Source organism: Rhipicephalus sanguineus, chromosome 1 (assembly GCF_013339695.2).
Source record: "Rhipicephalus sanguineus isolate Rsan-2018 chromosome 1, BIME_Rsan_1.4, whole genome shotgun sequence".
NCBI classification, from domain to species: Eukaryota; Metazoa; Arthropoda; class Arachnida; order Ixodida; family Ixodidae; genus Rhipicephalus; species Rhipicephalus sanguineus.
Window position 1 is genome coordinate 321,871,949 of NC_051176.1, and position 23,686 is coordinate 321,895,634.

Below are 23,686 nucleotides of genomic sequence, written 5' to 3' on the forward strand. Positions count from 1 at the left end.
CAGGGTGTTGAATCTATGGTGCAGTATGCAGGGGATGCTGGGAGTGGTCGAACAAGAACCTACAACTTCCGGTTACTCTGCAAGCAACTTCCCACGCTCCTTGCTGTTCTTCGTCGTGTTGCCCACGTGTACGCGCTTGCGAATCGGCAACTGCGGCCCGTAACACAACTGCCAAATCACTAGTGTGGCGACACACTGCGCACTGCGCCTCCGCCTCGTCACTCGCTAGCCCAGCGTGACACGGCTGCATGCTACACCACGTCTCCGATAAGGGACAGCGCCACCGCAGCGTCACCGGAGGCTTACGTCATCGACGGTGGCTTTAAAACCAAGCTGCCAAGCTCGGAAGTAATCATTCCTTCGCTACCCGACTGAGCGCAGCGTCGCTATGCTTGCACCGCTGCTGCTACTACGCTAATAAACAGTCGTTATGTTTTATGTTGGGATGCGTCCTTCCATCGACACGGCATCCCACACTAGCGTACCAGCACAGTCACGCCTCGCGGTCTGATAAGCTGCACGCACTGAATCCAACAATGTTTTGCGATGGCTTTCACGCATCAGTGCTTGGCTGCAAAAGCGCCGACTGGAAAAACGAAAAAATGCGACACGTGTCACCGTACGGGTCCATCATGTTGGCGATCCTTTGAAGGTGTGCACGCAACTCAGGGTCCATACCGGCACAATTCGTACGAGCACAGGCCGACACGGCAACAACAGCAGTTAGCTGAGAAGCACGGAGTTTACGGAGTCACGGCAACCGGAAGTGCCCGCTGTTTCGGAGAGCGCGTCAGCGATGACGGTATGTCACGTGAGACTGGGAGGGGAACTCGGCGAGGAGAGCAAAATGGCTTTGGGAAAAAAGGCCAGCAGATGAGTGGAGGGTAGCGAAGGAAAGAGTGAAACGAGCGATCGCAACATTTCGATTGTCAAACACTCCGCTATTACAGCACCATTTCGAAAAATCCTCACGGCTACGTGTTTGTTGTAGACTCGTGTGCAACTGTCACACCACAACTAAATTTTGACCTCTGGTTGTTTTAGGGGCCCTTTAATAAGCTACAAAGAAACACCAAAGGGTTCTCATTGAAGTGCATTGTAAGGCTTCTGTCAAATAAGCACTTTCAAAGCATGATACAAGTGTATTTGAAGAATAAGAGGAATCGCAATGAATATCTTGTGTGTTCTCTACTCTTGTTTTATCTGATTCATGGCAGTTTTCTACAAAATGGCATTCATTGCATCAGTAGGGAATTTTAGCTAAAATGGTCAGTGAAAACCTAGAAAAGTCGGGGAATTTGATGCAATTTGCTAGACACCCTGTAAACAAATGCTTTTCGCATCATTATTAAAAAGAGCTATTGACTTTACGAATTTCCATTACAAAGAGGAAGAAAATGAGTTAGCTCAACGTCGACCAAATCGTTCCCGTGCTTTCTATCGTGAATTCTCGAACAACAAACACAACACACTCTGCTGCTGGAGTAGCAACAGGCCATTGGCATCTACACTTCAGGGTGTTGTCCGTTTGTCGCTACATGCCTACTCTGTTCGATCTCGAGGCCAATAGCAGGAATCTGGGAAGCGTGATGTCATTCTTGAATGGGGTCTTCGCTGTATTCCACAGCAGCTGCACTAACTGTCGGTTGCCAAGGGGCCAAAAGGGGCAGCACAGTCATAGCCTCACGGGGATGTACACCATATGGTGGTCGACGGCTGAATGTGACATCTCTTCATGGTGGGAAAATTCCTTGCAATGATCTGTTGGATGGTCGAAGAAAGGTCGAGGCAAGGGCTCGTGTCCACACTGCAACCGTTGTAACCTTTGGCCGCCGACCAAACTTTGGTGCAGTCTGACACATCTTCATTGTTTCAAAAGTTCTGCCATGCCGTATGACGCAGATCTTAGGCTTTCTTTTGCAATGAGAAGATTGTACGCATCCTCGGCCACTCCTTTCAGCAAATGTCTGACTTTTTCCGATGTGTGAGCACTGACCACCTTGCACAGCTTTAACACTTCAATGTATGTGGTGCACGTCTCGCCTAGTAGCTGAGGGCATTACGGCAGTGCCTGCTCAGCACACTTATTTTTGGCGGCTGAGTCCCCGAAACACACCTTTGGTTCTTCAACAAAATGTTCCCACGTCGTAAGCATGTCCTCGTGGTTCTCGTACCACACGAGTGCAGTATCGTAAGGGTGAACACCAGATTGGCAAGTGAGCAGTTGGATTTGCTCTTTCATGTTTACTGGATGAGCCACACGTCGACATCTCCTCCCACTTTTCCTCCAAAGGGCTGTGGAACTCTGTAGTACTGCAGTGGACTGCAAAGTGATGCCCTGGAAGTGCCCCTTTCTTCAGTCATGTCGAAGACAGTCGCGACATAATGGAAGGCTGGCAAGTCGACGAAGCTGCAGCAGTGATGGTTTTGTTGTTGGTAGCACATACCCAGCACCTCCACCACTCTGTTACATGAAGCCGTTTATTAGGTCGTGAAGGTGAGCTCAGGAGCGACCACCTGGTTCAAGATCTCAATGTAGTCTTTCTCTATCTTTCTACCTCAGGATGGCAAGCACACTCATTGATCTTCGTTTTCTTCACGAATGTGCGGAACAATATAAATGTGAAGAAATCAAAATGGATGATCACTTTCACATGATTTTGCATTATAGCACCAGGCAATTCAGTCAGCTATTGTTGCACTATGCACAGGGTTGTCTTGTTCATGCCCCATCCATGCTAGGGGCGTGGCAGCTCATCTTGTGGGTTTGCGTCAGTTCTCGAGGCTCTATGTGCCAGTGGTATTGTTCATGGACGGCGATTTAACTGCACATGTTCTGCGCTGACTCACACGAGGTTGTGTGAATGTGCGTGATTGTATCTCTAGAAGTGATCACTCGAGAACGTCTCTTCATCGCTTCGGCAAACCTAGCCTCATATTTCCAAGTGGACAATGCAGAAAGGACCGACTACATGAACTCGCTTGGCACAAGATTTTGCCCACTGCCACCACGCTAGTTTTTGTTTACGCTTGCCTTGCCAGCATTTGATTTTGCAACATTTTAGCAGCTTGTACGGGGCCCATCCCATCACACGTGACCATGTTGCTGCTTCCTGTCAGGCCGGAACTGTCCTCTCGGAAAATGGAGGAGGCCCATTGACAGAGGGGGTTGACATCCAGGATGGGCACTTGTACTGCAAGACTAGTCAACATATTTAATTTGAGAGTTGCACTTTCGTAAAAGAAAGGGGACCACATACATATTGCATATTGTAATGCTGACTCGTTATTTGACGTCCAAGATGAACTGTTGGCCTCTTATCCCAAGTGTTTACACCTTCACCTCTAGCATTTAGCTATCAACAGTGTCAGTACTTGCATCAGCGTTTCTACGAGAAAACTATGCAATGTCTGAATGAGTGATCATACATGTAAATCTATGATCTTTATCTAGTTTATTGAACACACGAAGTGTGCGTGAAAAAGTAAATAAGCACTGTCCTAGGCAAGACCCTGTGGGTGACATTTCATTCCTATCCAGCTCCTATGTGAAACTAGGTAGTCCATTGGAAGGGGTCTGTTGATTGCTGGCCACATCAAGCAAACAAAATCTGTCTCAATACTGGTGGTAACTTCTTTGAAGTCACTGCTGACAGTGTGGTGAGCTCAACAAAAGTGATCGAATTTTGCAGCATTTGGCACGCGATGGGTTATTGTAATTTGAACAGCAACTGAGGGAGTAGGTAGGCCCTGAGCATTCATTGAGGAGAAGCTAAATATGGGATCTACTGAAGCCTGTTCACATGGCTACACCGTGCAGTCAAGTTAACAGTGATTCCACTCCTGCGCCAAAGTGCGCCAAGTTGGATTTAATGCGCCATCCTGATAATATCGACATAAATTGCTCAAAACTGCGCCAGAGTCTCAGGTTTGGGGGCGTCTATCACCGGCAGTCGCGCCGCCGGCACGTCAAAAGACGTCAGACTCTGCCCAGGCGGCGCTGCGAAGAACACCGCCACTAGCACCCTCCTCGCAGCTCTGGTGCTAACTGGGTAGTACAGAGAGAGCCGTCTGCAAGCGAATGTGCGTAGGCCACAATAGAACCCCCCTCTTTCGTTGGTGTCGAGGTGTGGTTTCCTGAAAATCAAGGACCTGGAAAGCTTCTTCCACCAATCCACGCTTCAAAAAAGTAGGAAGCTCATCAAAGCGAACTGTGGGTACAATGCAAAAGAATTTCAGCGCGCTGCAAGTACAAGCAAGCATCGCACGACATCGAGTTTGAGGCAAGCCCTCCGACGTCCGTTCTCTTGCGCCTAAATGCATTAAATTCGGGTATATACATAATGCCAAAGCGATTAAGTACACATGCGGTCAATTTACTTAGCTATGTATCTTACGATCAATGGTACAAAGCTCACTTTAACAGGGACGAATGGCCCCGGCGATTTTCGCCTTTTCAGTTGCATTCTCCCTTCATCTCTCCCCTCCTTTGCATTGGACTGTTTTATTACGCATCCTCAAATGGTCCCTTGATGGTTGTCTTCCGTTTGTATATATACTGCGAATGGAAATACGTGCATGTCCACTTTCGCGGGGTACGACCAAAGGCAGAACCGTGGCCTCCAAGATAGCTGCAACAATCATGGAAGGCCACGCTCAAAACAAACCCGAAGGTGGTCACGACCAACATTTTGCGATTTACTTGTATGACGCATGTGTTAGCTAGTTGGAACCGGAACTCTGAGCCTTCAAAAAGTATGTGCATGATGCTGTGTGGTGACGACCATCTCAGGTTATAGGATGTCATAGTGTGCGTGTCACGCGTCTTCAGTCTTCCTATAGCTGCTCACTCCGTGTTACACAGCACGCACCGCGGCCAGAGCCTCTGCTGAGCTTCATAGTCAAGATTACCACGGTTCTCCGTCAGGGCTACGCAAAACAACAGCAGAGCCATATCACACTTTCTCATGCGATCAGCTGTGGGAAATGCGGGTACTTCGCTTACCCAACACGCTCACAACAGCCCGTATCCAACGCTCTCGCCTTTCTGCTCGTATGACAAACATACGACAACTACGGAAATCAGTAAAACTGAACGTTGTTATTCAGTGCTTTACGTCCGTGGCAATTCACAATGCAACAGTAGCGTCGACTACGGCGTTTCTTCGTAGCGTGCGGAGCTGTCTTGTCTGCTGTTGTTTTCGCCGTCATTCTGGCGAGTGATCCAGCAAGCACTTCATGTGTCGCGTCCGACTAGCGGAGAGAAATTCGCAGCTCTCTTTCTGAATGTTAAATGCGCAAACACACGCAATATTAAGCTCAGTTGTTGTTTCACACTCGCTAGTTGCACCTTGTCCCACAGCAAACTGTGCGAGGGAGTCTGTCTTTGTACTACATAATACTGCTCCGACAGATGGCGCCACGCGTCTTGCGAATTTCTAGAGTCTGACGTCTAGACATGTGCAGCTTGATCATGGGGCCGCCAAAGTCACAACCACGGACCAAGAATTACTACGCTGAATAAACAGCGGTCGGGCGTGCGTCCCGAGTAAGCCACCATGCCATGCTCGGTGCAGATGCATCTTTTGTTGTGCAAGTCGGCTCGACGGCAAAATGCGCTCTCCGCAGAGGCTCGTGACGTCTAGGCTAATGGGTAGCGAGGTATAGTGTGGTGAAAATTCATCAGTGGACGTCATGCTTTCCAGAACCGCTGCTGATCACTCGTTTCACACATCGCACGGCACGTAATTAAAGCATTGCTCACTAATAACTACACGCGTGTCGCTAATGCCTGCCACTTGTGTTTCTGGACATAGCACAGTGAAATCTAAAAATGCCAGCAATAGATATATCGAACAATACCGAATTTTCCATGCTTCGCGTCAATGTAAGAGCACGCGAACGGTGGAAACGCGTTGACATTTTTCCTAAAATATTTTTTTATCCAGGAATTTTCATCCAGAAGAGCTTTTTCATAAATCCTTCCACCAGCATCGGGGTTTGTAATCACTCTTGCGCTAATTACCCCCTAAAAGGCCTTGCCCTTTCGAGCTTGTGAGTGCAAGGTTCCCATTTCAATTTTTTTACTTGCCTTTTTAAAAATTTCATCTCATTATTAAAAACATGCCTCCTGGTGGGAGCAACCACAATTCGGTTTTAATATGCACAGCTGTCAGTAGCGGGCCCATCGCCAATGGGCCTGGTGTCGGAAGGCCCACTGTGAAGTGGCTACGCCATGCTAAACGTCTGCCCCTCGCTTTCCAGGGTCAGTAGCTGACGGTTAAAAAAAAATCAGTTTTCCTTAAGGGCAAAGCAATGAATGCGATACCAACAGATTGTATTGTTATACGAAGTAAGGCTAGCAGCTAACTCTTCTGGATCCTTTCTCGCTTAACTCAAGAAAACGCTGATTTTAGGGAATAGGGCCGCTCCAGGGGCCGAAGCGGCTTTTGTGCTGTCGGTTCTGTAAACACGAAGTAAGCGTTGAGAGTACAGCAAGTTTACGAGCTGTCTCCTTGATGCCTCGAGATAGCGGGCACCTCCAACTGTGCCTTTCGATCGACGCATGTAGCCCCCTCCCCTCCCTTGGCGTCCCTTCATGCACCTTACAAAAGAAGGGCAGGGCGTTTCCTCTCTGTCTGATAAGAAATCGACGGCAGGCCTCGCACACAGGATGATGTTATTGCATACGCCGCCCGCGCGACGGAGACAGCCAGCTCGTTTCATATCCACTTCAGCCGCATTTGTTGCCAGCGCTCGTGATATTTTACTCAAAGGTATGCGCGGGTTGATGTTATCAATTTGGATTTTATACGCAAAGTGACGGCAACAGCGACGGCAAAAACCCGTCGGGAGTGTCCATATAATTGATAAAATAAAAAGGATTCTGGAGCCATGCCACTCTGTGAGGTAGATGACTAGCAAAGCTGTTTAGCGCACGGCACAGAAGTAACAGGACCAGTTTGGTATGTAAGGCCAGGTTGTTGACAGCCAAGCTGTTAACGTACAATAGTAATTATTTTTTGCACTGCTCCCTAGAGGGCACTGGGGGTTTCTGGTGTACAAACGGAATGTCTTAGCCATATACATCTTCGCTGTAAAAGAAAAAACGAAGTTTGTTATATCATGTAGTCCCCCGTTGAACACACTCTCGGGCACTCTCGTGGAAGCTCGACCCGAAGCAGGTCTTCAAGCCGCAGTATCGTCTCCCACGGGAGCCGTCCGTCCACGCAAGCCGCCAAATCCCAAGAGACTTCCTTTTTCCCGCGCGGCGGCCTCGCTCCCTTCTCTCCGGTGGCATGGCAGTCGCTCACGCGCAAACCTCAACGCTTGCGAGCCCAGCGCCACTGCCTCCGACGGCCTATCTGCGAGGCGCGCGTGCGCCATGAAGCGCAGGCAACTTTACAGGGGCTGATCGCACCCCCACAAGTGACACTTAGCAATACAATCGACCGAGAAGAAAAAGCACCTGGCTTTCGCCTTGGCGTCATCTCAGGGTAATACATTGGGGACAGTGTGACTCTAGCATTGAGGTACTGTTGTACGTTGCGGCGTTTGTCTACCACATCTGCTGGTAATCACATAGATGTATTTAGAGTGCTATTTCATCATCTACAATTTTATTGATTCAGTATTCTCTTTATTTGCTAGTGTCGAAAATAATCGCTGAAGAGGTTATTCTACAACACTTAACTACATGACGCCCTTATTTGTGCATTATTGAGTGAAACCTACGTGTGATAAACTATAAACTACCTAAGACCAGAACAAATTACGGGACGCAATGCTTGAGATACAAAATTCCTAGGCTCTTAAATTCAAACAAAGAACTGTTAGATATAATAAAAGAATCGTCCTCTTTAACAATGTATAAAAGAAAAATCTGCAAGTATTGTTAAATGTGGTGCACAGTGTTGTGTTGTCAGTGCCAATGACTGCAGGTGGAATAATATGTTGTATTGTTCCTTATGCTAGTTCTGTCACCTATGTTATTTATTGTACTAATGTTAATCATGTTGATCATGTTGTTTATGTTACTCGACCATGTGTTTGCTGTCTACATAGCTTTTTTTTCTTTGATTATGTTGCTTCGCCGAGCACTGATTGCACAGGGGTCAGGGCCTCAGTTAGGCGCATGCTCGCGCCTTTAGCCCTCACCCCTTTGGTTTTCTGTAAGAAAACTTTGAAACGTCTGAATAAAAAAAAAATAAGGAGGGCTCCTGAGATGATCTTCTCCATGAGATTTGCAATGAACCGAAATATTTCTTGCTCTTCATAAGAGCCCCATAATAATAATTGAGGTGCTTGAATGTAAACAGGGTGTCTACCGACCGGGAAAACCAGGAATTCTCGGGGATTTTTGGTAGTCTGGAAATTCTCAGGGAAAACTCGGGGAAATTGTGTTCCTATCAGGGAAAAACCACAGTAACTTTATTGAAAGGCAACGAAAGTCGCGGGGGCGCTGGCTCGATATTTTGTGTAGCATTTTTCAAATCAAACGGCCGCTGCAGCTGCGGGGAAGTGGCGCACCTCGATGCTGTCATCGCCTTCGGAGCGGTGGAGTGGGGGAGAATCCGGCTAATGCGTGGCTTGCGGGAACCACGACACATCGTATGGCTGATGTTGTCAGGGTGTTCTGTGACTACGCGGTGTAGTTCTGTATTCTTAGTGGCGCGTGCTGTGCGTTAGCACCCAATATGGTGTTTTTGTTATCGCCGCGTGTCAAGTAACAAGCATGATTAGTTGTAGAAGCGGTAGCAGTAGATGTAACGAGCTTGAGTTATCTTGCAAGCGATCGCGATCGTTCAGGAAGCGGATGTCTTTGACAAGCCTGGTATCTTGCAAGCCATCCTGATCGGCGAGAAAAAAGACGAAGACGCTTGTTGATTGTTATCGGAGAGCTCGTTCGCTCTGATCCCGAGCTTCAAAGATGCTATGTAGGACTCCGTGAAGAATAGAATAAATTTCCAGGCGAGAGAGAGCGTTACTAACGGGCCCATTCACAGCAAGTGAAAGCTTTTTTTTCTTTTTTTTTCCGGTGAGGGCACTGCTGAAACAAGTTTTAGGCTGTCGACCGATATTTTTTGGGGCTGCAGCTCGCAATTACCAGCCACACCACGTGGATGTTTTGCTACAAAGCCAAATTACAAAACTTTTCAGAGCCAAGGCATAGCAGCGACCGAAATTCGCGACACCGGACCGGGTCCCACTTGCTCGATTCGGCTCGCGATGTAGGAAAACTGTAACGTGTCCACCATAATCGGATGTGCCGTAATTCAGGCTGTTGCCGTGCTTTCATGCGATCTTAGCCTGCAGCTATATTGCTTTTTTTTTTTTGCTATAGCAATTATACAGACACTGCAGGCGAATTTTTTGCCTTCGCCATGATCTTCCTTATTAAGTCCAAATCGCGAGTGCATCACCCTGCGCGTCGTATGCATGGAGGAAAGAAAAAAAAAAAGAAATAGGAGGGAGCACGCCTAGCGTTCACAAGCCAACCTCCTCTGAAGCCGCTTGCTCCTCGCGTTCGAGGCTCATTTCCCATGATGCTCCTGTTTCATTTCTTTTCTTGGCGGGCTCATGAACAAAAACAAAACTTGACGAGCACGTGCGTCTAGCGTGCACAAGCCAACCTCCTCGGACACCGCTCCCCCCCCCCCCCCCTCTCACCGCTTGCCTATCACGTGAGGGTGCTCATTTCCCAGCATGCCCCTGTTTCATTTGTTTTGGCTGGGCTTCAAAAATGTCACGTGACGCTCCCTTCTGATTTTTTTTTCTCCATGGTCGTATGCTCCATGTGCGAGTGAAAGTGCGCGAGCGCTGCCGACGAGCAATTAAAGGGACACTAAAGGCAAATAACAATTTATGTCAGAGTGAAAGCTCAATGCATGACAACTTCTAAAACGGCAATATTATCAACAGCAGAGCCCTACTTACCGAGATATTAAGCTAAATGTATCACATGATGAGCGCCACGAGTGGGACTTTTCGAAGTGATCCCGATGACGTATGAAAGTCTGCCTACAATAAATCCCTAGTAATCAAACTAGCAGCAATAAAAAAAGAACCTTCCGTGCATCAAAAGACGTAATAAAATGCTCTTTGTTCGTTTCCGTTTGATTCATAGAAAAAAGAACCTCTGTGGCGTTGCCATGGGGAACGGCGCGCGTGGTTCAAAAGTTCCGTTTTCGCCGAACTGCGCTTCGCCCGGCGCCCTGCTTCGTTCACGCGGTCGCCTCTCAGTGGTAGTTTCGGGATCGCGTACAGCCGCGTGTGTTTTGCACACTCGTGAAAGTCGCAGGTCCACCACAGCTTCGTCGCCCGACACCGCACTGCTGATTTACTCGCTGCTTTCGGGCTCGGGCTCGGGAGAGTCGCTGCCGAGGCTGCTATCGTAGTACGAAACGACGCCGGTACTACGAGCCCTCAGCAGCATACCGCGTTCATCGGGGCTCAAGTCGCTGAATTGGAGCCAGCGTAGCGAGCCAATGTCTCGTTGTCAAGTTCTCCGTCCACATCCATTGCGGCAAGCTTCGATGGCCGTTGTTGCTGCTGTGGGTCCCGCTACTTTCGCTCTGCTGCAGCCTGCTATTAGTGTCGGTGGACGCGCAGTAAAGGCGGGCAACGTTGGACACGGCAGCAGTGACGTATGAAAGTCGGATTTCAGGCGGGTGATTTAAAGTGCGCTAACGCGATGCGGACCACTAAAACGTGATTTTATTTCAAAATAAGCACTTCCTTCGCATAAAAGTAGCACTACGAGGTTTCTGGACCGCTATTTCAACAATCAACGTCGACTTAATATTTGCCTTTAGTGTCCCTTTAAGCAGATATGCAGCGAGCCGACCTTCTCCTTCACGCGATGGGCACATGAAGATAGGAGCCGGAGGGTTGGGGAGGGCGGAAGGGGGGGGGGGGCTGCGTGAGTCCGACAGGAAGTGCGTACTTTGTACCGCGGGTGTGGTCGCGTGTGCCGCGGTATCTTTAGAGGGGATCAGCAGACGCCTCATACCTTTGTAGGTGTTGTGCTCTGATTGAAAAACCTCAGTTGAAGCCATAGAAGTGGCAGATCCAAAGGGGAGGGGGGGGCGTGATTGCCCCCCCCCCCAAAGCCAGCCCCCGCCCCCTCCTTTCAGTGCCTGTCGTCCATCTCCTTTGTCAGGCTGCCTGTTGAGTTTGCCCCATTTGTCAGGTTGCTTTGCCTACCACTACCAAAAAGGGGTAAAGAGAATCTTTTCTCTGCTCTCTACCTCTCTCCTCATCGCTCTACCCTTTCCTGCTTCCCTAGGCACATTTCCAACAAACGCTTCTTAGGTGCCGCCATAATTCCCTCTGGGCTGTTGTAAATATGCGTGACCCACCAAAATGCACTGCTGATGTGGGGGCTTCAGCCTTTGTAGCCCCCCCCCCTCCCACCCCAAAGTAGGCACCTGGATCAGCCCCTTAGCCATAGATAGGGCACTTCTCTTAGTGCAGCGGCTGCGTTTCCTGAAGGAGTGAGCTGCTAGCCGATATTTGTGTGAACTTCCTCTTTGTTGCTATCAGATTCACTATTTCGCTCTCGCGGTAAAACTGTGACTTTTTTTCTAACGTGCGACGGTTTCCGATGTTGCGCGTTCGTGGAGAGCAAATGGTTCGGCTGGACAACATGATAGCAGAGGCATCGCACTGCTGTGGGCAACGCGTGAGGATTTGACAACAACCCACAGCAGCAGAATAAGCTCAATTCCACAGTGTGTTAAACCCGCATTTGTTTCGTCTGGACACATGACACTCTGGCAAGGCATCTAACTGTGATTGCTGCAGCTTAGGCTCAACAAAATTTTTTTTTTTCCACACAAAAAATAAAAATATTTTTTTCATGTTGCCATATCAGTCGAGCATTATTGCGGCATTTTCAGTTTAATATTAATCCTTCGGTAACTATGCCTTGCATGAAAGGTCGAATTTAAGTTTAACGAAGTTTCGATATAACGAAGTAAGTTGCCGCTTTTACAAACTTTGCTATATTGAGGTTTAACTGTTTTTCGTACTATTCAAATGGGATTAAGTCATCTTTATTTTTAAACGTGCGTACTGGAGAGTGATGTCATCGAGCGCCATGGTCTCTACCCATCTTGACATAAAACAAAGTTCTGTTTCACTCAGGGAATTTTCAGTGATTCCACTCCTGCGCCAACTGCGCCAAAGTGCGCCAAATTGTATTTGCTGCGCCTTCCTGATAATATCGACGAAATTTGCGCCAAACTGCGCCAAAGTCTCGGGTGTAGGGGTGTCTATCACCGGCAATCGCACCGCCGGCGCGTCAGAACATGTGCAGCTCAATCTTGGGGCTGCCAATAAAGTCGCATTCATGGATCAAGAATTATTCCGCTGAATAAATAGCGCTCGCGCGTGCGTTCCGAGTAAGCCACGATGCCATGCACGGTGCCGACGCAGCTTCTGTTCTGCAAGTCGGCTCGACAGCAAAACGCGCTCTCCGCAGAGGCTCGTGACGTCTAGGCCTATCGGTAGCGAGAAAGTGCGACGGCGATTCATCGACGGACGTCGTCTGTTCTAGAAACGCTGCTGATAGCTCGTTTCAAGCGTCGCACGGCACGTAAGGAAAGCAGTGTTCAGTAATAACTACATGAGTGCCGCTAAAATGTGTCACTTCTGTTTGCGGACATCGCGGAATGAGATCTGGGATCGCTCGCAGTAGATATATGGGACAATATCGAATTTTCCTTGCTTCGCGTTTATGGAAGAGCACGCGAACGGTGGAAACGCGTTGACACTTTTCCTCAGATATACTTTATCCATAGATCTTCATCCAGAACAGCTTTTTCGTAATTCCTTCCGCCAGCACGTCCGAGTTTGTAATCACTCTGCGGTAAATACCCCCTAAAAGGCCCTGCCCTTTCGAGCTCACGTGCTAGGGTTCCAATTCGAATTTTTTGCTTGCTTTTTTAAAAATGTCATCTCATTAGTAAAATCATATCTCCTGGTCGGAGCAGCCGCAAATGTGCAGCTGTCAGTAGCGGGCCCGTCGCTGACGGCCCACAGTGAAGCGGCTACGCCATGTTACACGTCCGCCCCTCGCTTTCGGCGGTCAATAGCTAACGGTTAAAAAAACTCAGTTTCGCTTGAGAGCGAAGCAATGAATGTGATACCAAAAAATTGTATTGTGAAACGAAGTAAGACTAGCAGCTAACTCTTTTGGATCCGATCTCGCGTAACTCAACAAAACGCTGGTTTAAGGGAATATGGCCCCTCCAGGAACCGAAGCGTTTTCTTGCTCTGAGTTCTGTAAACGCGAAGTAAGCATTGAGAGCACAGCAAGTTTACGAGCCGTCTCCTGATGCCTCGAGATAGCGCGCGCGCAAGCGACTGCGCCCTTCGAACGATGCGGTCCCCCCCCGTCCCTTCAGCTCCCCTGGCGTACCTTCATGCTCCTTACGAAAGACGGGCGGGGCGTTTCCTCTCGGTTTGATAAGCAATCGACGGCAGGCCCGCACGCGGGAAGATGTTATCTCATGCGCTGTCCGTGCGGCGGAGACAGACGGCCGGCTAGTTTAATCTCCGCTTCAGCCGCGTTCGTCGCCAGCGCTCGCGACCTTTTACCCGCGGCTAGAATGCGCGTGGTGATGTTATTAATTTGGACTTTATACGGAAAATTACGGCAAAGGCAACGGCAAAAATCAACCGAGAGTGTCCATATAATTGCTATTGCGAGGGTCAATGTACGGGGCAGATTTTGCGCCCCCCCTCTTAGGTAATTAGGGGGGGGGGGCGGCCGCCCCCCACCTGCCCCCCCTGTGCGCACGCCTATGCTCCTGAGATGATTTTTTCCATGAGATTTGCAATGAATCGAAATATTTCTAGGCTTCATAAGAGCCCCATAATAATACTCAGGTGCCTGAATGTTAATGCAATATGCTTCTTTATTGCACTCCAGGATGTAAAATTCGCTGCTCCAAAGTGCTCCCAGATACAAAATTATCTGCTCCAAAGTGCTCCAAGATAAAAATTTTGCTGCTCCAAAGTGCTCCAAAACGGAAATCTTGCTGCTCCAAAAATTGCTCCAAATCAGAAGTCCTCGGTAGCATCACTGAATTTTAGAAAAAGCACTCGGGGAAAACCTGGAAAACTCAGGGAATTTAGAAACGTCAACTCGGTAGGCACCCTGTGTAAATGCAACTTGCTTCTCTAGTGTACTCCAGGATGTGAAATGAGCAGCTCCAGAGTGCTCCCAGATGCAAAATTATCTGCTCCAAAGTGCTCCAAAATAAAAAATTGGCTGGTACAAAAATTGCTCCAAATCAGAAGTCCTCAATAGCATCACTGAAGTGAAGAAATCATTGACGAGGGAATGTCACTGGAGCAAACATTTCGACCAATGGAATTGTTTTTGTCAGGCAGCAACTGACGAAGGAAGTCCAGTTGTCGAAACGCTGAATGATTTCTTAAACTTCAAGACTGTGGAACTGGTACTGTAAACAAAAATGGGTCTGATGTTTTCCCCACCCCCCAATGGCCTGTGCCCCTGCAGGGGAGCACAGTTGTACGAGAGATGGCACGAGAGTTCTCGTGCGATCTGACATTTGGCTACTCGGCTGCTAGAGAAGCTTTCTGCCTAATTTCAACACTGTCAATCATTTCACACCATCACAGGACATTAAACAAGAGGCAGTTTTTTAAATGTTTCAACAGAATGTAACGTTGGCTGGACATAGCTCGAAGGGCCACTTTGGCCCTTCACAACACTTGACCCTCAATATCATGGTTTGTTTAATTCCGAAAAGTGCTTAATTCAGCTAGCTGACTTATTTTATGCAGGGTGCACTTCATTTGTGTGGAATATGTTAACAGACACTGTGTTTTTTCACCCAATGTAACACAGTTTTGTTCTGTGCAGACGTTCTGCTCGGCCCGAGGGGGGCAAGCGGTCGTACACAGAGGCTGAACTTCAGGCAGCCCTGCGTGATATCCAGAGTGGCAAACTGGGCACACGCCGCGCTGCCGTAATCTATGGCATTCCCCGCTCCACTCTACGCAACAAGGTTTACAAGCTTGCCCTGGAGCGACGCAGTGGCACAGCGGCCACCAGCAGCAGCGCCCCCGACTCACTGCGCCAGCTGCTGCGTACCCCGGCCAAGCCATTGGAGCACAGCCCAGCCCTGGGGCCCCTCTTTGCCCAGGTCAGTTCCGAGATATTAACCCTTTCACTGCCAGGTTTTTTGCTGTACATTACATGCTGGGTTTTTTTCTTCTATGCAGAAATTTTCTGTTAGCAATGCAGTAGGATGCTGTTAAGGACGTGTAAACATTTTTATAGGGGATTATCTCATCAAAATAAAAGTAGCACTCATTACTATACTCGGCGACAACTTTTCTTGACAGCACTGTGGAAGCTACAGAACCAAAGCGCATGCCTGCTACCGCACCAGAAAATAGTACTTTAGTTTACTGATAATTACGTGATTTGCCTTGCTGAAATAAATGCTGCTTTATTTATTATGAGACTCAAACAGTTGCGGGAAGTCGTAGGTGAAATACAGTTATTCTTCACTTTGCAAGAATTCGTTCCTTTTCTTTCCATTTCTTAGACAGCACCACCTTTTCAGCACGCCCGTTTTCCAAGTAAACATGGCGTCTGTGACGTAGTGGTATAGTAGTGGGCCAGTGTGCGGCCGCAAATATGCTCTTTAGCTCTCCAAGAAAAATATACTCGTATTACGACACGAAAATGTACAGTGAACAATCTAAATGTCACCCTGTTCGCATTTTTCGTGTATATGTTTTTCTAAACTGAGAGCGAGCAAAACCGAAATCAGCCGCAAGCTGCCGCACTACTTGCGGAGCAACACGAATGTGCGGAAGCCCCGCCTCCGTAGCCTTCGCTCCACTGTCAAGATAAGTTGTCGCCGAGTATAGCAATTAATTATCGAACAAAATAATTAACTTTTTTATAAATAATTACCCATTAATTCAGAATCGCTGAGACCAGTGATGGAAGTGCTGCTCCAAACTGCTCCAAAAGAGAAATGCTGCTCCATGCTGCTCTAAACTGTAATTTTTGTTAGTAACTACTCCGGACCTGCTCCGAAATGGTGCTGGTAAACTGAAAACAATGAACTTAAGCACATGATCATCCAGCGAGCCTAAACAAAACAAAAACAAGCTGTCTACTATCATTATATACTCGCGGACAACTTTTCTTGGCAATGAAGAGAAGGCTGCAGAGCCAAACTACGCGTGTGCTACCACTGAAGAATATAGTCCCACAATTGCGTCCGTGTTTTCTGCATGAGAATTGAAAACAACCACATTGCTCTGTTTTCTATGGAACACTGTTTAAAAAGAGGCGCGGTACTATCGATACTATCGATAGCTGAGTCACTACCGAACTATCGATGGTGAAAAATACTATCGATAATAAAAAATTCGATGGTACTATCGATAGTATAAAATCAATATCGCCGACTCACTGCAGAATGAACTTGGTTCTCCGCGCACGTGGTACATAGTGGAGCCGGCTGAAGGGCAAGAAAGTTGGCATGATTGTGTTCTTCGCCCGAGTGCTTTGCTGACACATGATCATAAAGTTCAGCTGTAGCGGAAGACTTTATACACGGTGGGACTGCGCGGCTTCTATTGCATTTTATGATTTCAAAATAGCAAGAAATTAATTGTAAGGTGTAACTGGTTGCTTTTGGATACGAATTTATTGCTTGATATATTCCACCATTTTCACTGCCGAAATTTCTGTTACAGTAAAAGCTCGTTAATTCGAATTCCACGGGAACGCTGAGCAATTTCGAATTAAACAAAATTCGAAATAATGAAAGTGAGCAAAAATGGGTGGATTTCGGGGGTGGGGGCACGAAAAATATTTATTGGCCAAAAAAGTCGGTGATGACCATCTGCTTCTTTTCTCTGAATGCCACAGCTGCGGCTCTCTGTTCCAGTGCGCGGACGCGGCGCAGGGAATCCTCTTCACCCTCTTCAAAGCTGCCACATTAAGTGCCTCCATCACCGCAGAAGCTGACGGGCGCACAGGCGCTTCGTCATCTTCGTCTTCCTCACCTTCTGGCTCTTCAGCAACAGGCTGTGCACCGGCTACTTGAACGATAATGTCCTCATCAGTCAGGGCACCACACACCGATGCACCGGTGTCAACTTCAACATAATTGGCAAAACGTACGCCCCGAAGAGTGTCGCGCAATGCCACTGGCATGAGCTCCTCAGCCCCGTCCACGTCGACGTCACAACTATCCTGCGCACTTCCAGCTGCAAATCCACTGTGGCGGAAACAGTTTGCGATTGTGGTCGCGGTCACCTGTTCCCATGCACGCACCAACATGTGCATGGCAGTGAGCAGCGTAATGCCGAAGTCCTTCCTGTCGCCCGCGCACAAAATCATTCTCTCCAGCATGTGACGCCTATAAAAGCACTTGATGTTCCTTATCACACCCTGGTCCATTGGCTGTAGGGCCGCAGTCGTATTTGCTGGAAGGAACACTAACTTTGTTGCTCTCAGCTCAACGTCGACTTTGTGCGCCGAACAGTTGTCGACGACAAGAAGAACGCGTCTGCCGCCCAGTTCCATTCGCCTGTCGAATTTCAGTAGCCACTTCCTGAATAGGTCACCTGTCATCCAGGCTTTCTTGTTTGCGGCGTACTCCGTCGGCAGTGACCGAATGTTTTTGAAGCACCGTGGCTTGAGTGCTTTGCCAATCACAAAAAGGGGGACCTTTTCCGTACCGGTCATATTTGCGGCGACCAGAACAGTGACACGCTCTTTGCTGCGCTTGCCGCCGGCACAGCTGTCTCCCTTGTAGGTGATCGTCTTGTCTGGCTGCAACTTGAAAAATAACGCTGTCTCGTCAGCGTTAAACACATCCTGTGGTGAGTAGCTCTCCAAGTACTGCTGCAGGGTGTCGCTTCTCCAAGTAGCGCATGTTTCGGCGTCCACTTCCTTTGCCTCGCCGGATAACGTGCGGAATACGAGATTGTGCCGCTCCCTGAAACGATGAAACCATCCCTCGGAGGCGACAAAGTCTTCAATGTCCAAGCGCAGGGCGAAATCGGCTGCCTTGGCCATGATGATAGGGCCGCTCAATGCGATACTCTGGGCTCTCATTTCTTTAACCCAGATAATCAAAGCTGACTCCAGTTCCGGGAACTTCGCTGTCCTTAGCCTTTTTCGACTGGCGCCAAAATCCTCGGCTTCATAGGCGTTTTCAATGGCCGTCCTGTTGCGTATGTAGGTTGACAACGTGCTCGGAGGTATGCCGTGCTTCCTCGCAATTTCGTATTTGCTCGAGTTCCTTTGGTCAACCTCTCGCAAAATCTCCACCTTCTCCTTGACAGTCTTCGCGCAGTAGTTTCCCCGCGGCATCTTGCAACTTCGATGCGGAATAAGACGGCTTGACGGCGTGAACGAACAACGTGCTCGAGGAACAAAGTGACGCTGCCGGGTGCGGCCTAGGACTGCTAGGACTACTCCGCCGACTCCTCAGCGTCCCGCGGGTCCCGCGTATACAAGTGGCGCCAGGCGCTGAGATAACGGGAGGGCTACGGAAAAAAAAAATTGCTCTCTGGATTTCGGAGGCCATACTTTGCTCGCCCTTTGCTCGGAGGCCACTTGAAGCTCGAAAAAACCGGTCGTGCCACCTATCGTTCGGCCGTAAAAGCTTCCACTAGTGTTTGACGATGATGACGCTCGGCGGCGCGCGCTTCGAATTATCCGTAGAGGCGGCAATTTCTGTTCGAATTAACGAATCGTTTTACACATGGTCTCCTATGCACTGCGGACCGGACTGCGGCAACCATTTCGAATTATCCAAAATTTCGAATTAATGAGGTCTGAATTAACGAGCTTTCACTGTATTAGTTTCTCTGCCAAAAATTGCTCATATATTAAGCGTGGCTGGTAGTAGGCTATCGCAAATATTTTGGCAATATGGTCGGCCAGCAACATCATCATTATTCACACCACTATCGATAGTATTGTGAAGTGGTTGTGACGGTGAAGAATACTGCAGCAAGACTGGGAAATACGGAGCTCTTTATTTGGGCGAACTTGCGCCCAGAAAATCAAAACTCAAAGTACAAGCGATACATGCTGCGCACTGATAGCAGCGGGAGCAGTCGTCAGCCGTTGAGTAATCTGATCATCGGTGGAACGCGTCGTCCTTTATACATCAGTCATCAAACCTTCCAGCTTTATTGCTGGTGCTCGCGTAAACTCTCAAATAAACTTGACTATTCGCGACCGGCGCGTAATCTTAACAGAATGATCTCAAGCAATTGTGAAGCTTCTCAAACATTACGGAGCGGTCTGCGTCAAACGTTACTAACAGTCTTTGTGGGTGAAACCCAAATACGTCAAAACAAGGCAATAAACACGCGTGGCAGTAATATCGCTATAGTAATATTAACGATGGTACTACCGATTGCACTATCGATAGTTTCAAAAAACTATCGATACTATCGATAGTCAATTTACCGATAGTTCTGCATCACTACGCAGTACGCACCAAGGAGATATAAAATTTATATTTGTTTTACTATATGCAGTGTCATTTCAGGTTTTTGCATGTGTGAAAACGTCGCAACTTTTATGTGCACCTCACAGTCAAAATAGTGTCTTCATCTTCAGGTGAGCGCTCGTCACCCTCCAGCTTTTCCCATGACTCGCTGAAGGAACTTGTGACGAATTTCACTCACAAATGGCGTTCTGAGCAGACGAAGCAAATAGTGTGCAATGTTATTACTCAACCATGGCCGCTCGAATAATCTAACAGCCGTCACAAGGCATACGGAAGGTCCACAAACTGAAACTAAATTCGAAACGCGCGCCAAACCGGACTACTTCGCGGAGCAGTAATGTGCAGTAGCTCCGCCCCCGTAGCCTTTCCTTCATTGCCAAGAAAAGTTCGCGAGTATAGTATGTATAGTATGCTAGTATGGAGTTTCTATACTAGCTCCATACTAGCACATCGACAATGCCACAAGTAGTGGCATTGTTGATATAGTACTTATGTTTGATTTAGCTGTATCCTGACAGGCATACTATTTTGGTAAAATATGTTTGAGATTAGTTCGATATCTTACTGACTGGGGGCTGGTGGGGCAACTGTGATGTGTGACTGATCACATTCCGGCCTCATTTTTGCCACAAGAAATGGCAAGGCTGTTTTTTCAGCCTATCGACACTTAGTTTCTTGTTGTTGTTTTTTTTTAATGCAGGCTATCCTGGTGAACTATGAAAATAACAGATTGCTTTGCTCTGTTACTGATTATAAGCTGCTGTACGTGATAGTGGTTTCCTTTATGATTTGGGACTTAGCTTTATCGGTTTTATATCATTTCTGCCACAAGTACCCAAAAATTTAAGTATATAGCTCATCTTAGTGTTGAGTGACCACCCATCTGCTTAATTATTTGTTTGTTGTAATTTGCAGTGATAATTGTATGTGTAATATGTTTAAAAATAAGTATTAATACTTATGAGATGCTTAAATAGTGCTTTAAACTGCAGGTGTCATTCGGAATATTTTGCCATCTGCTCCGAAAATGCCAATAGCTGCTCCAAACTAGCATTTTTTCTGCTCCAGAGTGTGCTCCAAAAAGCAAAATGTCGCTTCCATCACTGCTGAGACACTAATTATCCATTTTATTCTGAGTCCGAATTAGTCAAGAGCTTTTCAATTTCTTCGGTGAAATAGCACGTGCATGTGGCAAGCTGACTCGCCGTGTCGGCGCTGCTGAGGCGCTGGCAAAGAGACGCGAGCTGACGCTGATGTGCAAGCATGCGCTCCCTCAGTTGTTAAAATTTCACTACAAGTTATACAGTAATTCCTCGTTACAACGAAATCGCTTTACTCAAAATATTGCTTTATTAGAAATTTCTCCCGGTCCCGAACCAAACGCATGCATATTAAGGCGCATTACTTGAAGCTTGACTCGCTTAGAGCGAAGTGGTGAGCGGCGGTGACCCCTTTGCGCATAGAGTGTCAAATTAATGCTGTTAACGTCTCAAGCAGGCCCAGAACAGTCCACAGAGGTACCATAAAGTTTTGCTTCACTGAATGCATTGTGTCCTGACTTGATCGCAGTCGTAGCACCATTAAAGCTAGACTGCTTTAGTTATTCTCGAGTGGTCACTTATATCGAAATACCGCTTAACGAATTTTTTCGCCGTCCTGCTGACTTCGTTATAACGAGGGATTACTGTATTTGTTTAAATGTGCTCTCCACAAACAGTGGCTTCTCTTTTTACGAGAGCTTTCTTGCAAGTGGCAAGGAGTGGGTTAAAAGAGGCCAAATGAGTATACTCTGGATTGGCAGTGAAAGGGTTAAGGGTGTGCAGCCGGCATTACGCTAGTTGAAACTCATTGCAGTGAACCTTTGCTAAAACACGTTGCTTACAATCCATGAGTACTTCACAGGGACGTAGAAAGAACAGCGCTACTTTCAACTTTTATTTTCACTCTATCCTATAAATATTGTGGGCTCAAGGGTTGGGTCAGAGCCCTCGGACAGAGCATGGAGGCAGCAACAAGAATAGCACGAAGCACATCAGAAAACCCGCAGGGCCAGTGCTGATCATCACCAGGGTGTCGCGGCAAGGGGGAGCTTGCACATAGCCATGATGCTCCTGCGATGAGAGAGGCTCTGCCACCAGCGTGGATATTTCCATGCATAAAACGTGTACCCGGATGATAGAAACGGGACAAGGGCTCGCATAGCCATCGCATCTACTGTACGGCAAAAAGGCAAAAAAACTGTTTTCTCACTCCCGGTAGTTTCGGCCTTGGGTGGTGTGGAGGAGCCCACCGTGGGCCGTAGCTGTTTTCCAGGTTGGAAACTCGGGCGGCATAAGTGGCCCGAGAGTGTAGGCGAGGAATCGTCTTCTGTGGTAACCCTGCAAGTACAGGGCTCCCGCCATTGGGGCTAAGCGAACTCTTGCCATAGAAGTTTGTGGTCGGGGAAAGTCTCCCTCCAGGCGCAGGCTGGCTCGAGGGCCGCCCCCAAAAGAGCTTGAAAAATCGACGAACCCAGCTTTTAAAGACACGTACACAAGAAGCTTCCACGACACACGTGCTGGGTGTCGTCAAAGCGTCTCCGCAATTTGCTTAGCGAAGCCTGCAAGCTCCTCGAGGGAGGCCAAAAAGGCCAAGGGTCGCGAAAATGTGTGAGACGGCCTCGGGGGTCAGTGTAGCGAGATGCATGGCCCGAACATTGTCTGGGTGCTGCGTATGGGCGTCCAGCTCGTGTTGGATGCAGCAGTCTACCGGCAAGAACTCTGATATTGTCCGGGAGCTGGAGACACCGCACCCCAAAGCCGTGCTCGCCTCCAGGCTTGTCAGGGCGGAGAAAGGCAGCCAACAAAACCGTCACACCACTAACCAAGCCAAGTAGGCTCAGGGCCACTGGTCGCCCTCGGAGGCAGCAATGAGACCTTGACTGGCTGAAGACCAGGGCCTGGCTGTCGAAGGGCCCAATGAGGGAAAGACAGGAATATGCAGTGGTGTACAGTAATACAGTCGAACCCACTTATAACGACGTATAACGATCTATCGGTTATAATGACCATATTTGGGTGCACTTACGATTTTCCAATGCTAACCATTGAAGCTGCGTCCACTCGTAGCGAACATTTTTCAAAGCCTCCTACTTTTGCAACAAACACTTCAGACACGGTCGTGGTAAAAATATGTCGCATACGAAACGAAAAAAAGTTAAAACAGGCCTTGTAAAGTGTGAAAGGGGATCCCTGATCGGCAAGCACCGCACGCAGATTTCGGAGGCTGCGAGCAGCGAGGTCACTCACTTTCCAGCCTTTTTCTTCAGTTGCAGAATGGCAGTGAGGAAAAAAAAAACGAGGCAGCACGAAGCCTTGCGGTCGGCTTTCGCACGGTAGCCTTTCCTGACGCCGTTCTCTGCAGCTACGACCGCCTACGATGAACCAAACAATGCCTTGGGACGCAAGAAGGCATAAATGCAAGAAGTGATAACCGCGATAACTTTCCATCGCATAAAGGTTCACTGTGTCCCTAAACTCGTCCATGCACAAAGTGCCGCAAAAGGTCGTCCATCTTTTCGGTAACGCCAGAGACCAGTTGATCGGTGATAACGACTTCCACGCGATTGCGGTGATGCCTTCGCGGATAAGCATCAGAAAAGAGCGAAGGCGAGGTGGTGGCCGTCGATGAACGTGCAGTTATGACTTATAGCGGACAACCTTATACAGTATAGACCGCTTATAACGTAAGTCGCCGGAGTCGCGAATATCCGCACTATAAGCGGTACCGCACTATAACCAAAACAACCTTCTCCAAAGGCTGCACTTGCGCAAAACGTGTTGAGCATGTAGCCTCGCGTGTCCAATAATCGACATATGCGATTTGGGGCGCTTACAACCACTTAAATCTCCGAATGTTAAAAAATTAACCGCCAAAGACCCGCATTGCCAACGAAATGAACACGGGGGAAAAAGCAAACAAAACAAAGTGCCATCGCGGAAATTCGCCGGCTACGTTTGAGGCCACCTCGAGGTATGCGCATTACACAGAAACCATGTCGAATCGCGACCGAAATTTCACGTGCTGAGCGGTACCGGTCGTTCGATTTCACGGGCGCGCACGCGATGTCCAAGACATTGCAATCGAATCCGGAACCACCATTCGAGAGTTGC

At 48.1% G+C, this 23,686-nt stretch overlaps 1 protein-coding gene across 1 annotated transcript in view; it reads left to right on the forward strand.

Annotated features, from left to right (window-relative positions):
* Positions 1 to 23,686, forward strand: part of LOC119379494 (mushroom body large-type Kenyon cell-specific protein 1) — an 88,053-nt gene that overhangs the window by 46,772 nt on the left and 17,595 nt on the right. The window contains exon 6 of the mRNA XM_037648794.2: positions 14,897 to 15,179. Within this exon, the coding sequence (XP_037504722.1) occupies positions 14,897 to 15,179 (283 nt within the window). The remainder of the gene's footprint in view (positions 1 to 14,896; positions 15,180 to 23,686) is intronic.